General features: G+C 36.8%; 1 protein-coding gene across 5 annotated transcripts in view; it reads right to left on the bottom strand.

The window, feature by feature from the left end:
* RPGRIP1L (RPGRIP1 like) overlaps window positions 1-19905 on the bottom strand; it is a 125366-nt gene that overhangs the window by 10344 nt on the left and 95117 nt on the right. For 4 of the 5 annotated variants that reach the window (XM_010596084.3, XM_003416369.4, XM_010596083.3 and 1 more), the window contains one exon: window positions 6641-6824. In XM_010596084.3, coding sequence (XP_010594386.2) covers window positions 6641-6824 — 184 coding nt within the window. Of the gene's footprint in view, window positions 1-4144; window positions 5200-6640; window positions 6825-19905 lie in introns of those variants that run through there. The other variant, XM_023555590.2, reaches the window with a different exon arrangement.

Raw genomic sequence — 19905 nt, 5'->3', positions numbered from 1 at the left:
GACGCTTGAAATTGTTAAGCATCTACACTTTGGGAAAACACCATCTCAGAGTGTGAACACTCCAATTTTCATCCTGATAATTTTTCTCAGCTTGGGAGACTTTCAGCCATGCCTTAGCTTCTGAAGATATTTCTTTTTCTGATGCCATTTTGGAGGTAAAGGCTCCCCTGTGACCAGATCTCAACTTAAGAGATTATCCCTGATCAAAAGTACACAAAGGATGAAAGATACCATGACAATTCGAAAGCCAGTTCTCCTCGGGCTCCGCCAGGAACAAACATATTTCATACTGAGAAGGTTTCCCTGGACAGTTTCAGTTCAATCCCAAATTATGACGCTATCAGCTCATTTGATTGGCTCAGTTGAGCAAATACTGAGTGCCAAAGAAGTACTCGGCACTGATTTAGGCACGTGGGGTAGGGGACACAAAGATATTTACGTAGGGGTGGGATAGCGGCTTAAGCAAAGACAATACAATGTAAAAATCATTGAAGATGCTTTGGATAACCAAGGTCAAACACTGACTCCCAGCTTACCGTTGTCTGTACAATACTACATTAATAAATGTGACTAATTATATAGGTGGAACCCTGGTGACGTAGTGGTTAAGGTCAGCAGTTCGAATCCATGAGCTTCTCCTTGGAAATCCTACGGGGCAGTTCTACTCTGTCCTATAGGGTTGCTATGAGTCGGAATCGACTTGATAGCAATGGGTAATTATATAGGTTACTGAGATTAACAGACCAGCACAAACGGTTCAGGGTATTTTGTAAATATAGTATTTTACTTATCAGTGCTAAAATACCATGCTAATAGATGTGTTCCACAATTGCTGGGAGATAAAAACCAAAACTCACTGCTGTGGAGTCAATTCCAACTCACAGGGACCCTATAAGACAGATGGAACTGCCCTATAGGGTTTCCAAAGCTGTAAATCTTTATAGAAGCAGACTTCCATGTCTTTCTCCCGTGGAGCAGCTGGTGGGCTCGAAATGCTATGAGTCAGAATCGACTTGATGGCAATGGGTTTTTTTTTTAGTACCTCATTTTTTAGTGGACACCAGTATACTAAGTCAAATGGGAACTTTTTTTTTCCAAATGGGAATTTTTTGTTTTTGCTGCTAATTTTTACCAATTCAAGATATCGTTTGAAGACAAGGGTAATCTCAGTGATTGTTAAAAAAAAAAAAAAAAAAAGGCCATGAATCCCAAAGTCCAGCATTAAATAACTGTTTTTTCAATTAAACCTAGACTAGTTCTGATGAATTGCAATGGCTCTTAAAAAAAAAAAAAAAAAAGACCATGAATTCCAAAGTCCAGCATCAAATAATGGGTTTTTCAGTTGAGCCTAGACCAGTTCTGATTAATCTCAATGGCTCTAAAAAAAAAAAAAAATTTACCATTAAAATTGGTAAAAAATTGGTTTAGTTGGAAATGCCTTCTATTTCCACTTCATCCGGTTGGCCAGTAGATTGTATTTCCTATTCTCTTAACAAACATCAAAATAGTGATAGCCACCATTTGTTAAGTGATGTTTCTGTATAAGTCACTATACTCAATACATTTCTCACTGCAATCAATGGGTTAAAAACTCTGCTGCCTCACATTTTACAGATGATGAAACAGACTTAGAAAAGTAATTTGCCCAAGGTCACCTAGTTAGAAAGCCAGAGAGCCAGAATTTGAATCCTGCAGTGTGTCCCTCCAGAAGTCTGCCTTTTAATCCCCATGCTGTAATTCCTCTTTCTTCTGTATGAAGCTAAACCATACCTGCTGTGTAAGCTGCACTCTGTTAGTGCAAGGTGTCGGGGGTTTGAGAAATGGTCCCACACGGTATATCGAGAGAAACCACCTCATTTTTCTTTTACTCTTTCAAAAACAGAGATTGCTTATATACATCTAGTTCAGATGCCTTAAATCAACTCCCTTGGCTGAAAACTTTTAAAAGTTCCTTTTTGAAAAAACTCAACTATTTAACAATAAATTTAGTTCTGTAAAGGTGTACCAAACTTAGGCTCTCTGGCTTGCCAAAAGAAGGCTGAGACTGGATATCTATCTAATCTATCTAGCCCAATGGTTCTCAGTCTTTAATGTGCATCAGCATCCCCTGGAGGACTTGTTAAAACATGTATTATTGAGCTCGCTTCCCGTTTCTGATTCGGCAGGTCTGGGATAGGGCCTGGGAATTTGCATTTCTAGCATGTTCTAAGATAATGCTGATGCTGCTGAATAGGATACCACACATTTAGAACCACTGAGAAATGTATTTCTTTGCCCAATTTTTAAATGCGATCAGAAACTAGTGAATGCTTTTGTGTTGTCCATTAGGCCTTATGGGAAATAAGGACATTTTGGTCACCTCCAACTAAACCATGGCCCTGAGGACATTCATTTGATGTTTTAAAACCAGGGCTTTGAACTGGTTCTTCCCAGTTCATTCATGACCAAGAAGGTGACACTGGAACAGACTCAAATTTTTAAAATTTGGGTGACCCGAAACCATAGCTGGAATGGGAAAAATTATGAAGCCCTGCTACAAACTTGTAGAAAAACAAGGGCAGTGTATGTGCTGCACAGCAACCAAATCTCTTGCCTGTGGGATTCTGCACAGAGTTGGAAACAGTGGTGCCTGGCTCAACGATGGCGGCCAACCAAGCTCTGTATGTCACTCTCTTTGGTCCTGGCGATAATCCAATCTCATGCACCAGGCTCCTGAAAGGGTTCTCTACTCCTCTTCTGAGTCTCTCATTCCAGGGCTTCGGCCTATAATTTCTCCCATTCTGGTTATGGTTTCGGATCACCCGGATTTAAAAAATTCGGTCTCTTCCAGTTTTGCTTCATTGGTCTTGACTAAACTGGTTAAAAGCCCTGTCTAAAACTCTAGATGGTTAAATAAAACCAAAGAAAAGAAAACAAAAAATGCTACAATTTCAAAACTTCAAATACACCTTTCAAAAAGTTGTTCTACTGATTCTGAAAATTACTAGAACTCTCAAAAAGTCAAGCTATTTACCTATCATTCTTATCAGAGGACACATTTGTTTAGGACTTGCTAGATTTTGCTATAAACTTACTCAAAGCATATGTCTCAAAAACGAACAAACAAACCAGTAGTCCATATACTTGAGTTGATTTTGAGTTGTCTACCAATAAAAGCACATCCCTTGCTTCTGTAGGGTGGAGAAATCCTTATATTCCTGATCAATGTCATAATGGTAGAAATAAGAAATGCAGATGGTTTAATTATAAAGGGTCACTAACCTTGAATCTCAGATAACTTCTACATTAAGGTATTATCTCTTTATAATTCTTATATTAGCCAAATTTCTCCTCCCATTAGTAACAAAAATCTGAAGTTCTGTACCTTCTTCATTATCTGAATTAAACTTTAATTGTTCCAAAAACCAGACCGCTCAATCCTCAGAGACTAAGGGCCCAGATCTGTGTAAGTCTCATAAAAACTTTGGACGATTTCATTAATCTTTTTTCTTCCCATTGTCAATTCCCTAGAAGGCTTTATTCAGCCCAGACAACATTCTTCAGACCTACCATTAATCTTTTTTTTTTCCAAACTATTTTCTTGCTTTCTCAGCATTCTCTGAGTGATATTTTCAAGCCCAATAAAATAAAAATGTTTTGTGTTTGCTACCAATGCCTAGCAAGTGAATTCAACTTTAGTTTTTTTCACTGACGGTAGCCCTGAGGAGATACATATATATCATATACATATACATATACATATACATATACATATACATATACATATACATATACATATACATATACATATACATATACATATACACACATATATATATATATATATATATATATATATATATATATATATATATATATATATATATATATATGGGAGCCCTGACAGTGCAGCTGCTCTTTTTTAAAAGTGCTCAGCTGCTAACCCAAAGGTTGCCAGTTTGAACCTAACCAGCCACTCTGTGGGAGAAGGATGTGGCAGTCTGATTCTGTAAAGATTACAGCCTTGGAAACCCTATAGGGCTGTTCTACTCTGTCCTATAGTGTCACTATGTGTTGGAATCAACTTGACAGCAGTGGATTTGGGTTTTTTTTTTTTTTGATCTCTCTCTCTCTATAGATTTTTTTTTTTTTTTTTGGTGTAAGTGAAACTGGTATTAACAACTATTAATAAAGACCGAATTAGGCTGTGAATGATCCTGGGGATCACTAGACTAAACCCATCAGAAATGTACCTCATAAATGTACCCAACTGAGATCTCAGCATACAAGTCCCTTTGTATAGATCCAAGTAATATTGCAGGGTAAACCCACTGCTGGTTCGGTTAACATCTCCACTGGTATGGTGTTCAAACAGCAGGGAGCATGCAGTAATTGTCTTCTAAATTTTCCATTGGAATTACAAAGTCGGTTTGGAAATAAAACTACTTTCATTAACATTTAATGAGGTTTGGAAGATGTAAGGCTACATAATACTGACCTTCTATATCAAGTAACAAGCGAATGACAAATCATTGCAATGATTAGATGAGATAGTTACTTATTAACTAAAGATTCAAGGGGATCCCCCTGCAATGAAGGAGATGCAAATAATTTCAAAGTAAACATTTTTATTACGTCATACTGTAAGTGAAAAATAAAATAATAAAATCTTCCACAAGGTTAATAACATTATTTTTCAAATCTGCTTATGATCTAGGATGTCAATTTTTTCATATATAGTAGGTATAAAACAGCAATACTTTGCTTCTAAACATTAAGTACATTTCTTCTCCCCTGTTTCTAGGAACATCTTAAAATTCTTTTCAATTAATGCTGAAGAGTCTACACAGACAAATGTCATTAGGTATAAATAGAAGCTGAAGAAAGCTACAGTGAATACTTCTACTGAATTAATTTCTAAGAGATTATTGCTTTCTTGCTATTAAGTGGCTAATTCACTGGAAATATAAGCACTTTTTAAAATGCCAGATAGTACGGTACCTTGCACTAAAGAGAATAAAATTAAAAACCAACCAATCAACCAAACAATAACCCCCCCGCCTCCCCAAACAAATCTAGGTATAACCATGTGAGAATGAACAAAATTCAGGACTTGAGCAAGTATCAAAGGTTGACTCCAAAGAAGGGTTTGCATTTCTTTAAGCAAATGGAAACATCCGTTCCGCTTCATGACCAAGTTCCTCAGTGTACAATCAAATTCTAAAACATTAAAAACAATTTCGTTGCCAGTTCAATGAAACATTTTACTGTTGACCCTTATGAAGAATAGCATAAAAACCAGAGGAGGTTCTCTGTCTCTTTTCTTGGGGTTTCTTCATTAAAATTAATTGACTAAACAATTCTCTCATTACTGATAATATTTTGGTGTGTTTTACGCTCCTGGTACTTTGCAGCTGAGGACCTCCAACAAGCTAAAGAATATAGTTTTGGAAATGTTCCTATTAAGTGAAGGAAAGGAAGGAAGAATTAGGTTCCTGTCCAGACCTCACTACTTATTTCCCATGTGGTTTCTCAACCCACCTGTCATTACAGAATTATAGAATGTGAGTTGGAAGGGATCTTAGAGAACTCCACACTTTATAGATAAGAAATGCAGGAATCGTGCAATTTGCCAAAGTTCACACAACTAGTAAGAATCATGGATATAGGCAGAACTAGACTATATCTCTGGAGAGTTAAGATTGCTCTTCTAATAACAGACACATTTCTAAAACTGTCACTTGCAAAAAAAAAAAGGAATGATGAGCGTTTGCAGTCCTGCTGAGACAACAGCATGATTATATACGCTGATTATAATGCAATCTATAATACTGGTGAGAAAAAAATACTAGCATTCAACTAGCATGAACTGACCTGCTTTGTTAAAGAGAACATAATACTCCATCTTATTTTAATACAAAGATTTAAGAGAGCTTACTAAATAGTTTTAACTTAGGGTCATGAGGGTTTAATATGATATAAAATTTTTCTCTAACCATACGCTGATGATCACATACTATTCTTAAAAACTCCTTAAAGTGGACTCACCTAAGAATTTTCAAAGTGCCTACTGGGTCTGTGTTGGCCAAGTGGACTTGCATGTCAACTGGCTGGTAGCAAGCCCTTAAAAGGGAAAACCTGCCTACTGCTACGAATAGGTGTGTGGGCTAAATGATAAAAGGCATTGTAAGAACTAATGCTTCATTCAATTAAAATCCTGAGCATCTTGGATGCTAGGAGAGATAGATACATATTTGAAACACAGGAATGTGATATGACATTGAATAGAAAGGTGGAAAAAAATTGTGCCATTAAATGGTTTTGAATCATAACAAAACTAGCACTTTTTTCCCTTGAAATACCTTATTTTTCTACTAACTCAATTACAGGCCAGGTGGTATTTTCTGTTGATACTATTATACAGCAGGAACAACTAGAAACATTGCTTTTCTACTCTTCTTGTCTTCTCTTAACTCTAGTAATACCTGAAATTCATTTTGCTAATCCTGTGCTACAGGTTCAACTTTTATCCATCTACTCTGACAAGACTTCCATGAGTTTATGTGAACGCTAAAGAATTAAACTTTCTCCTTGTTCTTTCAGCTTCCTTCATAGATAAAAAAGACAAAAAAAGTCTTTATTACAAATGAATCATACATACCATTGCTATAGTTATAGTAAACCCATTGCCCACTCTCGGGTTTTGGAAGTGACACAGGTGTCTCTTCAGCAGGAAGACTGTAGAATCGGCACTCAACAAACAGCCGTTGAATAGTGTCATCTCTGGTTACTCGAGAATCATTAAGGCTAAGAGCTAAGATCTCAATTCGAATTTTTTCTGACGGCTGTTTAAAGAAAAGAACCACCAACAAAAATTAAAAACCTAAAAAACAAATTACCATACAGAAAACCAATCCCAAATACTTTCTTCTCTTTTACCATCAATTTTAAATAAAGGATGAAGGCCAATGGGTTTCTTTTTTGGAAAGCATTGTACACTACTGTATAGTTACACATGATAGATTATTCACGACAGAATGGAGAGAATTAGATTCTAATGCCCCAGGGTCTGAAGTTAACAATGTCATGGCAATAGTCTCCCGATTTACATTTGAGGCTATAAATACCCCACTAGTTTTTTTTAGTAGTCTATCAGGAGTGAAGATTATGAGATCTTCATCACCAATTGCTTTCAGAATGACAAGTATCAGTTGGCTTTGTTTCAAACTATGTAACGAAGTACATGTTTATTACTGCTTTTATTTAATTGACAGTATCTGAGAAAGTTTCAGTTATTCAGAGATCAAAGCCTGTTGAATACTTTATAGCTATTATGTTAATATATTTAGCTATATAAATCCATATTAACTAGAGCAGAAGCTGCAGTTCAGTCTCTCATATATTCTGCCAAAACACATTTCATTCAATAAGTAATACGTTTTCAAACACAAGAGAAATCCAATTCTATATCTAATTTAACACGTATGGACTTTCTTGTAATTTATTTTCCATTTCATTTTTATAGGATTAGCAACTAAAGTAGATGTTGTTTGCTTGTTTTATTTTTTACTTCAATCCTTGTTTAAAAGATTTTGGTGTCATGGACATTATTATGGTAGTCACAAATGTTTCCTTGAGTAATGATTTCAAATAATTAATAGAGTATGATTTAAAACTAGATCACACCAAGGTATCTCTCAGTTATTATTTTTAATTACAGTTTTGAAGCTGTTCTTCATTGTCAAAATCCCTCTTTACCAAATTCAGAGGCATGTTATTATAAATTATACAACTTCAAACAGAAATTAGAAAAGCCTGAAAATAAGACCTGTTTATATGATCAGCTTTTTTTTTTTTTATATGATCAGCTTTTAGGAATGCATTGTTAAATACAAATCTGAGGTCAAATTCACCGCAGTGATTATTTAGATATTTCAAAGCATATAATTAATTAACTGAAAAGCATAAGTATCCTATTGTAAAAATATCTCCATGAAGAACAATTTCCATTGCTGTCAAACTCCCTCAATATTTGATGAAGTAATTTTACCCCCTTCTTTCAAAACACATTTTCTTTTATTATGTATTCTAAGATACTTTAACTAAAAACTCAAATCTGAATATTTCAATAAGGTTATTTTATTATTCAGTAGATTCATGGAAATTTTACTAGGATGACAGAGAAAATTCCACACCATTCTGTCTCCACTAATACAGGTACAAGGCTGCAGCTGGCAATATTACTAGGATTAGCATAGTATGATGAAATATTTAAAGGAAAATTTTTTCTAAAACCTAATAAATCAAATGACTGCCAAATGTCATTAAAGTGATGGTCTTTGACTTGAATATGCTTTTCATATTCAAATTTGAAAAGAAAGAGATGAAAGCACAGAAAGGTTACTCGGTTTCAACTAATAACCTCAAGCCCTCTTCGTTCACGTGCATAAAAAATGAAGTTGGCTCTATTGTCTAATCTCACTTCAGAAAAACCTTCTCTGCTTGCTGAAGACAGGGTAAAGAAAATATTCTAAGTGATATTTTTCTTTAAAATGTATTGTGGTTGTCAAAATATTGCACACACGTATTTTATGATTCTGGTTCCGATGGATTACAACGTATAATTAAGTCTTTTACATAACCTGGAATTTGACAAACTTATAATTGCTATAATAATAATATAAAACATTCATGCTTCTGCATAAGAGAATTACAGGAAAATAGCTATAAAAAGGCAAAGGAGGTATAAACATTTATTTCTATCCTGTGAAGACAGGGATTTAGAATTATCACAGAATCCAATGAAAAGACAAACTTCTAAATAGCAGGGGAATCAAGTTATTTAAATGCTTATTTTATTAATAATATATTAACTATACAATCCCAGTATGAAAACTTGCATTCTTGTAAGAACTAAGTTAGGCTGCCAAATAAAACTATAAGCAACTCTTTAAAGTTTAAAATATAATTCTAGATGAAAGTATATACTTGGCTCACAGCCAAAAAAGAAAGACAACAAAAACAAAACAGAACACAACCTCCCACCCCACCATATTATCCAAAGAGCTAAAGAGCTTTAAAATTCTTTTTATGACATCTATCTTTTTTTCTGGTTCAGTTTTTTTCGAGTATCTTTCCCTACCCTCATTACATTCTCATATGTCCTTTTTAATTCTCTGACCAAGACTACTGACAGAAGTTAATTAGTTATCATTTGTTGTTCATTTGATGCTATATGTTTCAACTTAAATAAAAAAGACTAATCTCACATAGTATATATCTAGTATATATCTAGGGAAGCAGCTCTGAATAAAGAACTTTCCAAACATTATACATTTTGGCTAGTGCTGCTACCAAAATTATTTTTCAACATTGCAACAATTCTAGTTGTGTTCAAACCCTTGTGAACCAAAAGTTCAACTAGATTACGTATATATGAAGATTTTTGAAGCTTAAGAACCACATCAACTGCCTAATAGACATCTCTAACGCAACACGTCAGAAATGAATTTGCTATTATCTCTCCTCTCCAGCTCTCCTTTCTCCCAGCCTTATTTCCTGCCTCAGCTGATGACATGATCATCCATCTCATCATCTATAACCAGGAGACCTTGGAGCAATTTTTGCCACCTCCATTTTTTTTTCATACCCAACATGTCCTATAGTTTACCTATTCCTGTTAATTTTACTTCCTAAGTATCTCAACGATTCATTGAATTGTTGAAAGCCTGTAATATTTCAGACACTGTGTCAGCTGTCGGAGATATAAAGACAGAAAAGATACGGTTTCCTCCTTTCTATCCCTAGAGAAATTTCTTTAGGTTCTCATCTGATTTGAGGGGCAATGAATACAACAGCTTCCTTGTTATTACACAGTAGAAATCTGAAAGAATAAAGATCGAGAAAATAGAGGGGATTAGCATAAAAGAAAACTGGTTGGTAGAAGTGTAAGCAGACAGATAGTACGAGATTATAAGCTGAATAATAGTAGGGACATTATCTTATTCATCTTATTTCCATTGTGGTACACAGTTTACCCTCAATAAAAATCTGTTAAATGAGTGGATCTACTCTTATGACAGAGTCCCTGAGTGGCGCAAACAGTTAACATGCTTGGCTGCTAACCGAAACGCTGGAAGTTCCAGTCCACTCAAAGCTGTCTTGAAAGAAAGGACTGGTGATCTACTTCTGAAAAATCACCTATTGAAAACCTAATGGAGGATAGTTTTACTGTGATACCCATGGGGTCGCCATGAGTTGGGATGTACTCAACAGCAGCTGGTACTCACGACTGTCAGAGAGCGGAGGTACCCTTGCCTCTAAACCCTCACCCCCAATTCCAATCATTCTCCATACTGTGGCAGAATTCTCTACCTAAAAACAAAGCAGGTATCATCTTTCTGCTTGAAAATCTTTCTATTACCCTATACTCTAGCCATTCCTCCCAACTTGTGATGTGCTATTTATATATTGCTCGACTTTTGCATCTCGTTTATTCTGTCTGAAAATCTCATCAAAAGCCACTTCTCTGAGGTCCTGAACGCACATGCTCTCCTTTGCGAGAGCATTGCTTCTCTAAAAGAGTGAGTTGCGCTCCTCGGTCACATTGTAATACGTGGATTTATTTATACATCTGCCTCTGTATACAGTGAGCTCCTGGAAGGCAGGATTGTATTGTATTCATCTTCTCCTATTTAACATTCTTGCCAGCACATGGCACCTAGCAGACTCAATAAATGCTGAATGAAATAGAGTCAAGAGACCCTGAATATCTTTTACATATTCAGAATATCTTTTATGTATTATCAGAGCTACCAGAAGCTGTAGTTATTAGTGTGTTTTCACTTGGCGAATATCTACTGTGCAGCTAGTATGTTTTGAAGGAACCCGGAGAGCGCAACAGTTAAGCATTTGGCTGCTAACCAAAAGTTTGGCAGGTGGTTTGAACCCACCCAGTGGATCTGCTGGAGAAAAGACTTGGTGATCTGCTCCCATAAAGATTACAGCCTAGGAAACTCTATGGGGGCATTTCTACCCTGTCTTAAGGGTTGCTATGAGTCAGAATTGACTTGATGGCACATAACAAGAAGAAGTATGTCTTGGCTGACTTGATTTGTAAACTTCTACTTAAAGCACAATACAAAAAAAAAAAAAACTTAAAAAAAAATCATGGATTAAATGAGAGAAAAAAAAAGCTTAATTGAAAGAAGACAGACACCAAGGCCACAACTGTATGATTCCATTTATATGAAATGTCCAGAACAGGTAAATCCATAGAGATGGAAAGTAGATTAGTAGTTGCCTAGGGACTGGTGGGAGGAAGAAATGGGGCGTGACTGCTTAATGGAACTGCACCTCCTTTTGAAGCAATGAGACTATTCTAGAACTAGACAGTGGTGATGGTTGCACAACATTGTGAATGTACTAAGTACCACTGAATTGTACGCTTTAAAATGATTCGTTTTATGTTATGTAAATTTGACCTCAGTTTAAAAAAAGAATGCAAAAAAGTCCATGATGAACAGGATGTCAAATCTGTAAAGAAAGAATCTATCTCCACATTTTCCCAACTCACCTTATTCGTCTCACCCTAGTTCCAACCCTGCAGGTTCTTTATTTATAATGTTGATATTTTGTTCATCACGGATTTTTTTGGCCTCACTTTTGATTTTTTTAAAAAATATTGCATTAAAATACTATCTATGTTAATGATGTCACCTTAAATTTTGTTCTGAAAGTGGATGCCTCACTCTTCCCACCCCAGTCCCAAACGTGGTGACCACATCTTGGCAAACACAGCTTTATCCCATGGTTTATGGGAAAATTTGGAAAGGAATAGGAATAATTATTGCACATGAGGAATGTAATCAATGTCACTGAATTTATACATGTAAAAACTGTTGAATTAGCAAATGTTTTGTTATGTATTCTTTTACTACAATTAAAAAAAAATCAAAAGAAAAAAAGTATGTCTCGGGAAGTTCGTTATTAGTAACTGTTGCAAAATATGTAGACATATTGCCGTTCTAGATTCTAGTTGAAGACTATCTCAAGGACAGGAGCCCTGGTGGTGCAGTGGTTAAAGCACTCAGCTGCTAACCAAAAGGTTGGCTGTTCGAACCCATCAACCACTCCACGGAAGAAAGATGTGACAGTCTGCTTCTGTTAGGACTTACAGCCTTGGAAACCCTATATGGCAGTTCTACTCTGTCCCATTAGGTCACTATGATTTAGAATAGACTTGACAGCAGTGGGGCTGTTTTTTTATTTTTTCTATCTCAATGACACACCAATATCACTGCATCTAGGTGACAGGGTACTATTCTTTCAACTCTTCTGTATATTTGAATTTTTTTCATATTAAAAAATAGGGGAAAAACTTTATTCAATTAGGAGAATTAGAAGGGGAGAACAATATACTGATTCAAATGACAGTGATCTAAGCAAAGCCTTTTCAGATAAATGCATACTAATGTCTGTTCAGAATTACTAGAGCAACCTGACAGGTCGTACCTCTGTAGAGTATCAGTATCCTTCCAATATAGTAACTTGGCCAGGCAGAGCAACCTTTAGGCTTTTCCTGTTTTGTTTCCTGTCTATGTGTATGAACCTTTGTTACTAGGCAAGGTGCTACTTGTTGTTAGATACCATCGAGTTGGTTCTGATGTATAGTAACTGCCACACCATGTACAACAGAAGGAAACACTGCCTGGACCTGTGCCCTCCTCATAATAATTGCTATTTGAGCCCACTGTTGCACCCACTGTGTCAATCCACTTCATTGAGGGTTTTCCTCTTTTCTGATCGGTCTCTACTTTACCAAGCATGATGTCCTTGTCCAGGTACTGGTTCCTCCTGATAACATGTACAAAGTATGTGAGACGGAGTCTTGCCATCCTTACTTCTAAGGAGCGTTCTGGTTGTACTTCTTCCAAAATAAATTTGTTTGTTCTTCTGGCAGTCCACGGTATAGTCAATATTCTTCACCAACACCATAATTCAAAGGCATAAATTCTTCTTTGGTCTTCCTTATTCACTGTCCAGCTTTCACATGTCTATGAGGCAACTGAAAACACCACGGCTTGGGTCAGGTGCACCTTAGTCCTTAAAAAGTGACATCTTTGCTTAAAGAGGTCTTTTGCAGCATGTTTGCCCAATGCAATATGTTGTTTGATTTCTTGAATGCTGCTTCTATGGGCAATGATTGTGTATCCAAGTAAAATGAAATCCCTGACCACTTCGATCTTTTCTCCGTTTATCGTGATGTTGTTTTTCGGTCCAGTTGTGAAGATTTTTGTCATGTTGAGGTGTAATCCACACTGAAGGCTGTAGTCTTTGATTTTCAACAGTAAGTGCTTCCTCTCAATGTGTATGAACCTTTGTTACTAGGTAAGGTGCTACTTAGTACTTTTATTTCATTTGCCAATTGCCCTACTGGATTCCCTAGTTAGCAAAATGTCAACATCAGCATGCAAAAAAGGCATTTATAAATTTTGATTGTGGTGGACAGAAGTAATAAAAGTCATTCAAATAAGAACTGCGTGCAACATGTTTTTAGATGGACACTACATGTTATGTGATTAAATGATCTAGAAATATGATGACAAGTTGTATTACTCTCAGAGAAAACGGAATCATACCTCTCATGATTTTGGCACAATACCACTACTGCTTTGTGACTGAGGCTAATACACATTTTAGGATATGTACCTATATATGTATATGCACACATACATACTATACACATGCATATATATGTGTATATGTATCTTTAAACAGTATTTACTTGGGCTTATTACTGGCATGCTCAAGCTTTTCATGTTTCACTTCAGAGGATCCTGCTCATTCTTCCTCTGGTTTCAATCATCATAGCAGCCACACTGGAGTGGGAGTGTTAGGCTTCTAAAAACTAATTCAACCTGACAGCCCTTAAACAGCGTTGCTTAAAAGAGAATGGCCTATAATACAGTTTTTGAAACTTGTTTAAGTCAGTTAGATTTAAATCTAACTATGGTGACATTACAGGTGAGTTTTATTTCATTCTAAATCCTTCTTTATATTGTGTTTTCCACAGTGAATAAGCATTTCTTTAATTTTAAAACATTTCAAACAGAAAAGTACAGGAAATAATTTGGTACTCAAGTACTCATCATCTTAAACAGGTGTTACCATTTTGACATATCTGATTCAAAACTTTTTGTTGTTGTTGAAGAAATAAAATATTACAGATATAGCTAAAGCCCCGACCTCCCAATTCCTTTCTCCTTCTTTGTCATTCCCCAGAGGTAGCCACTACTCTGAAGTTGGTATATATTATTCTCAAATACACTTTCATATTTTTTACTACATATCTGTGAGTCCATAAACAACATTTAGTATTGTTTTCTGATTTTATAAAGTGGTATCATACTCTAACACCACTTGTTTGTCAGTTTGTTGCACTGTGGTGGCTTCTGTGTTGCTGCTGTGATGCTGAAAGCTATGCCACTGGTATTTCAAATGCCAGTAGAGTCACTCACGCTGGACAGGTTTCAGCAGAGCTTCCAGACTAACACAGACTAGGAAGAAGGACCTAGTGGTCAACTTCTGAAAATACTGGCCAGTGAAAACCTTATGAACAGCAGTGGAACACTGTCTGATACAGTGCCGGAAGATGAGCCCCTCAGGTTGAAAGGCACTCAAAATACTACTAGGGAAGAGCTGACTTCTCAAAGTAGACTCGACCTTAATGACGTGGATGGAGTAAAGCTTTTGGGACCTTCCTTTGCTGCTGTGGCATGACTCCAAATGCAAAGGAACAGCTGTAAACATCCATTAATAACTGAAACATGGAATGTACGAAGTATGAATAGGAAAATTGGAAGCCGTCAAAAATCAAATGGGACACATAAAGATTGATATCCTAGGCATCAGTGAGCTGAAACAGACTCGTACTGGCCATTTTGAATCAGACAATTACATGGTCTACTATGCCAAAAAAGGCAAATTGGAGAGAAATGGCATCACATTCGTTGTCAAAAAAAGAACACTTCAAGATACAATGTTGTCAGTGATGGGATAATATCCATGCATCTACAAGGAAGACCAGTTAATATGACTATTATTCAAATTTACACACAAACCTCTAATGCCAAAGATGAAGAAACTGAAGATTTTTACCAACTTCCGCAGTCTGCAATTGATCAAACATGCAATGAAGATGCATTGATAATTACTGGTAATTGGAATGTGAAAGTTAGAAACAAAGAAGGATCGGTAGTTAGAAAATATGGCCTTGGTGATAGAAACGACTCTGGAGATTGCAGGATAGAATTTTACATGACCATCGATTTCTTCATTGCAAATATCTTTTTTCACCAACATAAATGGCAACTAGACATGTGGACCTTGCTGGATGGAATACACAGGAATCAAATTGACTACATCTGTGGAAACAGATGATGGAAAAGCTCAATATCATCAGTTAGAACAAGGCCAGGGGCCGACTGCAGAACAGGTAATCAATTGCTCATATAGGAGTTCAAGTTGAAGCTGAAGAAAATTAAAACAAGTCCACGAGAGCCAAAATATGACCTTGAGTATAACCCATCTAAATTTAGAGACAATCTCAAGAACAGATCTGACACACTGAACACTAATGACTGAAGACCAGGTGAATTGTGGAATAACATCAAGGACATCATACATGAAGAAACAAAAAGATTATTAAAAAGACAGGAAAGAAAGAAAAGACCAGAATGGATACTAAAAAAAGACTCTGAAACTTACTCTTGAACGTAGAGTAACTAAACTGAAGGGAAGAAATGATGAAGTAGAAAAGCTGAACAGAAGATTTCAAAGGATGGCTCGAGAAGACAAAATAAAGAATTACAATGAAATATACAAAGACCTGGAGTTAGAAAACTGAAAGGGAAGAACACACTTGGCATTTCTCAAGCTGAAAGAACTGAAGGAAAAATTCAAGCCTCAAGTTGCAATAGTGAAGGAGTCTATGGAGCCCTGGTGGCACAGTGGTTAAGAGTTATGGCTGCTAACCAAAAGGTCGGCAGTTCAAATCCACCAGTTGTTCCTTGGATACCCTATGGGACAGTTCTACTGTGTTCTATAGGGTTGCTATAAGACAAAACTGGCTCTCTTACAACAGGATTTTTATGGGCAAAATATTGAACGACTCAGCAAGTTACGAAAAGAAGATGGAAGGAATACACAGTCACTGTACCAAAAAGAATTAGTTGATGTTCAACCATTTCAGAAGGTACTATATGATCAAGACCTGATGGTGCTGAAGGACAAGTCCAAGCTGCACTGAAGGCACTGGTGAAAAACAAGGCTCCAAGAATTGACGGAATGCCAGAAGAACAAACAAATCTGTCTTGGAAGAAGTACAGCCAGAATGTTCCTTAGGGTGAGGATGGCAAGACTGGGTCGCACATAATTCGAACATGCTATCAGGAGATCAGTCCCTGGAGAAGGACATCATGCTTGGTAGAGGGTCACTGAAAAAGAAGAAGACCCTCAAGAGATGGGCTGACACAGTGGCTGCAACAATGGGCCAAACGCAGCAACGATTTTGAGGATGGTGCAGGACTGGGCAGTGTTTTATTCTGTTACACATAGGGTTGCTGAGGCTGAACAGCCTCAAGGGCACCTAAGAACAACAACACCATACTCTTTATTAAACATTTTGTAACTTGTGTTTTTGTGCTTTACATCCTGTTTTTAAGATTTATTTGTTTACAATTAAAATCTGATTGATTCATATCAACTGTTGTATAGAATTCCATTTATACTACATATATAATTTATAGTCCCTTTATTCATTCCCCTACTGATTAACAATTAGGCTGTTTACAATTTTTTTTCTATTACAAACAATGTTGCCTTGAATATCCTTTTATGTTTTCTTGTATATGTGTGTGATTCTCTTAGGAGTAGAACTGCTGGGTTATAGAGTATGAGAAATTCAATTTTAATTTGATGGCCAAATTAATTCCAGATGGTTAAACCAATTTTCCTTGATATTACTTTTATCACTATAATAATGTTTTATATATGTGTGTGTGTGTACAAATAAATAGAAATAAAGCCAACCTATCAGGAACCATGGAGCCCTGGTGGCAGAGTGGTTAAAGAGCTCAGGTGCTAACCAAAAGGTCGGCAATTCCAATCTATCAGCCGGTCCTTGGAAAACCTACGGGGCAGTATTAATCTGTTCTATAAGGTCACTATGAGTCAGAATCGACTCCATGGCAACAGGTTTGGTTTTGGTATCAGGAAGCACTGTACATAAAACTTGGTACTCTGTAATAAAACTATATTCAAAATGGAAATGGAAGTTGATGAGCTAAAAAAAAAAACAAAGTCTATACCCTGTAAGAATTCATCTTCTAATTGATGTGAGCTCTAAGTTCAAAATAGTTGGTTCAAATAATCAAACTCACTATTGGTATTGATGGAGCCATATGTAAGTAGAGTGGGGATGCTGTTGTTGAGTGCCAGTGAGTCAACTGCAACTCATACTGACCTTTAGGACAGAATAAAACTGCCCCATAGGGTTTCCTAGGCTGAAATCTTTTGGGGAGCAGATCACCAGCTCTTTTCTTCCGTGGAATGGCCGGTGGGTTCAAAATGTAGACTTTTTGGTTAGCAGCTGACAGCTTGACCATTGCACCACCAGGGCTCCTTCCAGTGCGAGGATGCATGCTGATTAATGGTGGTTCATACACCTTCCCTTCTTCAGGCTGGGGGTGGGCAGAATCATCAAAAACTCAACAGAAGTCCCGCCCCATGCAGAGTCTTCCTCTCCATCCTACACTGGGCTCCAAAGTGTCCTCTTATCAGAAATCACATCCACTCTTCATGTAAGTTTTGATAGAAAAGTTTTAGGTTTTCCAGATAGTAGCTCTTAGGGGGAAATAAGAGTAAATAGAAAGGTGATATTCCAGAAATTCAAGCTGTCAAGGTAATAGTGTTTTAAACAAACAAAACAAACCCAGTTTTCATCAGTGGCAGTAACCTGTCTTTTCTAATATGTTCTATTTAAATGCACTACCTTGAACAAATAATATAATGTCGAAAACTTCAGTGATGGGGATCAAAATGGTGGTAGGGTTAAGAATGCTTATTTATCAAACATTGTCATGGACTCCCTTATACACCATCTAAATTACTGTCCCTATAATGGCCAGCAAATTATAGAAGTTTGTTACCACATGTTCTAAAGCAGTGGGTTGGAATATTTTTTCCTGTCTTAATACACCTGAGGGATATGACACATTTCCATCATTAACTGTGGCTTACGATGGCAGTAATGTGAAGGAAGAATTGTTAAAATTACCCTCAATTTCAGGTGATTTTGATATGCTATTCCACTTCATCATCATTGAGAACAGATGTTGTAGTATGATGGGTCTCAACTTTGGCTGCACATTAGAATCACCAATGGAGTTTTAAACAAAATTCTGATTTCACCGATCTGGGTGGAGCCCAGCACTGGCATTTTAAAATGCTCCCTAGGTGATTCTAATATTCAGCCAAGCATGAGAAGTACTGCTTTTCCCTAAAGCTGTGGTTCTCAAACTTTAGTATTTATCAGAATCACCTGAAAGTTGTGATCAACCTCAGGTTGCTGGGCTCTACCTTTAAGAGTGATTTGTTAGGTCAGGGGTGGGGCCCAAGAATTTGCATCTCTAGCAAACTTTCAGCTGATGCTCAGGCTGCTGGTGTGGGGATCACACTTGGAGAACCACTGCTTTAAGTAAAAAATGACTCATCTTACATCTACTGACTCTTCCAAGATAGTACAGAACTAAACTGTTTGAACTGAACCCAGTGCCATCGAGTCACTTCTGACTCATAGCGACCCTACAGGACAGAGCAGAGCTGCCCCCATAGGGTTTCCAAGGAGTGCCTGCTGGATTTGAACTGCCAGCCTTTTGATTAGCACCTGAACTCTTAACCACTATGCCACCAGGGTTTCTAACTGTTTTTTAGTTACTATTTAATATTTTAGTATATGTTATGGATTGAACTGTGTCCTCCAATAAAATATGTGTTGTAAATCCTAACCTCTATGCTTGTGGCCTTGGTGATAGACATGATGCCAGAGATCACATTATAGAATTTTGCAAGACCAACAACTTCTTCGTTACAAATACCTTTTTTGAACAACGTAAATGGCGAATACACACGCGGACCTTGCCAGATGGAATACACATGAATCAAATTGACTACATCTGTGGAAAGAGAGGATGGAAAAGCTCAATATCATCAGTCAAAACAAGGCCAGGGGCCGACTGTGGGACAGACCATCAATTGCCCATATGTAAGTTCAAGGTGAAGCTGAAGAAAATGGAAACAAGCCCATGAGAGCCAAAGTACAACCTTGAGTATATCCCACCTGAATTTAGACACCATTTAAAAACAGATTTGATGCGTTGAACACTAATGACCAAAGACCAGATGAGCTTTGGAATGACATCAAGGACACCATACATGAAGAAAGCAACAGGTCATTAAAAAGACAGGAAAGAAAGAAAAGACCAAAATGGATGTCAGAAGAGACCCTGAAACTTGCTCTTGAATGTTGAGTAGCTAAAGCGAACAGAAGAAATGATGAACTAAAAGAGCTGAATGGAAGATTTCAAGGCTCGAGAATACAAAGTAAAGTATTATAATGACATGTGCAAAGACCTGGAGATAGAAACCAAAAGGGAAGAACATGCTTGACATTTCTCAAGCTGAAAGAACTGAAGAAAAAATTCAAGCCACAAGTTGCAATGCTGAAGGATTCTATGGGCAAAGTAATGAACGACGCAGGAAGCATCAAAAGAAGATGGAAGGAATACACAGAGTCACTGTATCAAAAAAAACTGATTGACATTCAACCATTTCAGGAGGCAGCATATGATCGAGAGCTGATGGTAC

The sequence above is a fragment of the Loxodonta africana genome, chromosome 21 (genome assembly GCF_030014295.1).
Source record: "Loxodonta africana isolate mLoxAfr1 chromosome 21, mLoxAfr1.hap2, whole genome shotgun sequence".
Lineage (NCBI taxonomy): Eukaryota > Metazoa > Chordata > Mammalia > Proboscidea > Elephantidae > Loxodonta > Loxodonta africana.
The sequence above is the reverse complement of the archived record's forward strand: the minus strand, read 5'-3'. Positions and strand labels throughout refer to the sequence as shown.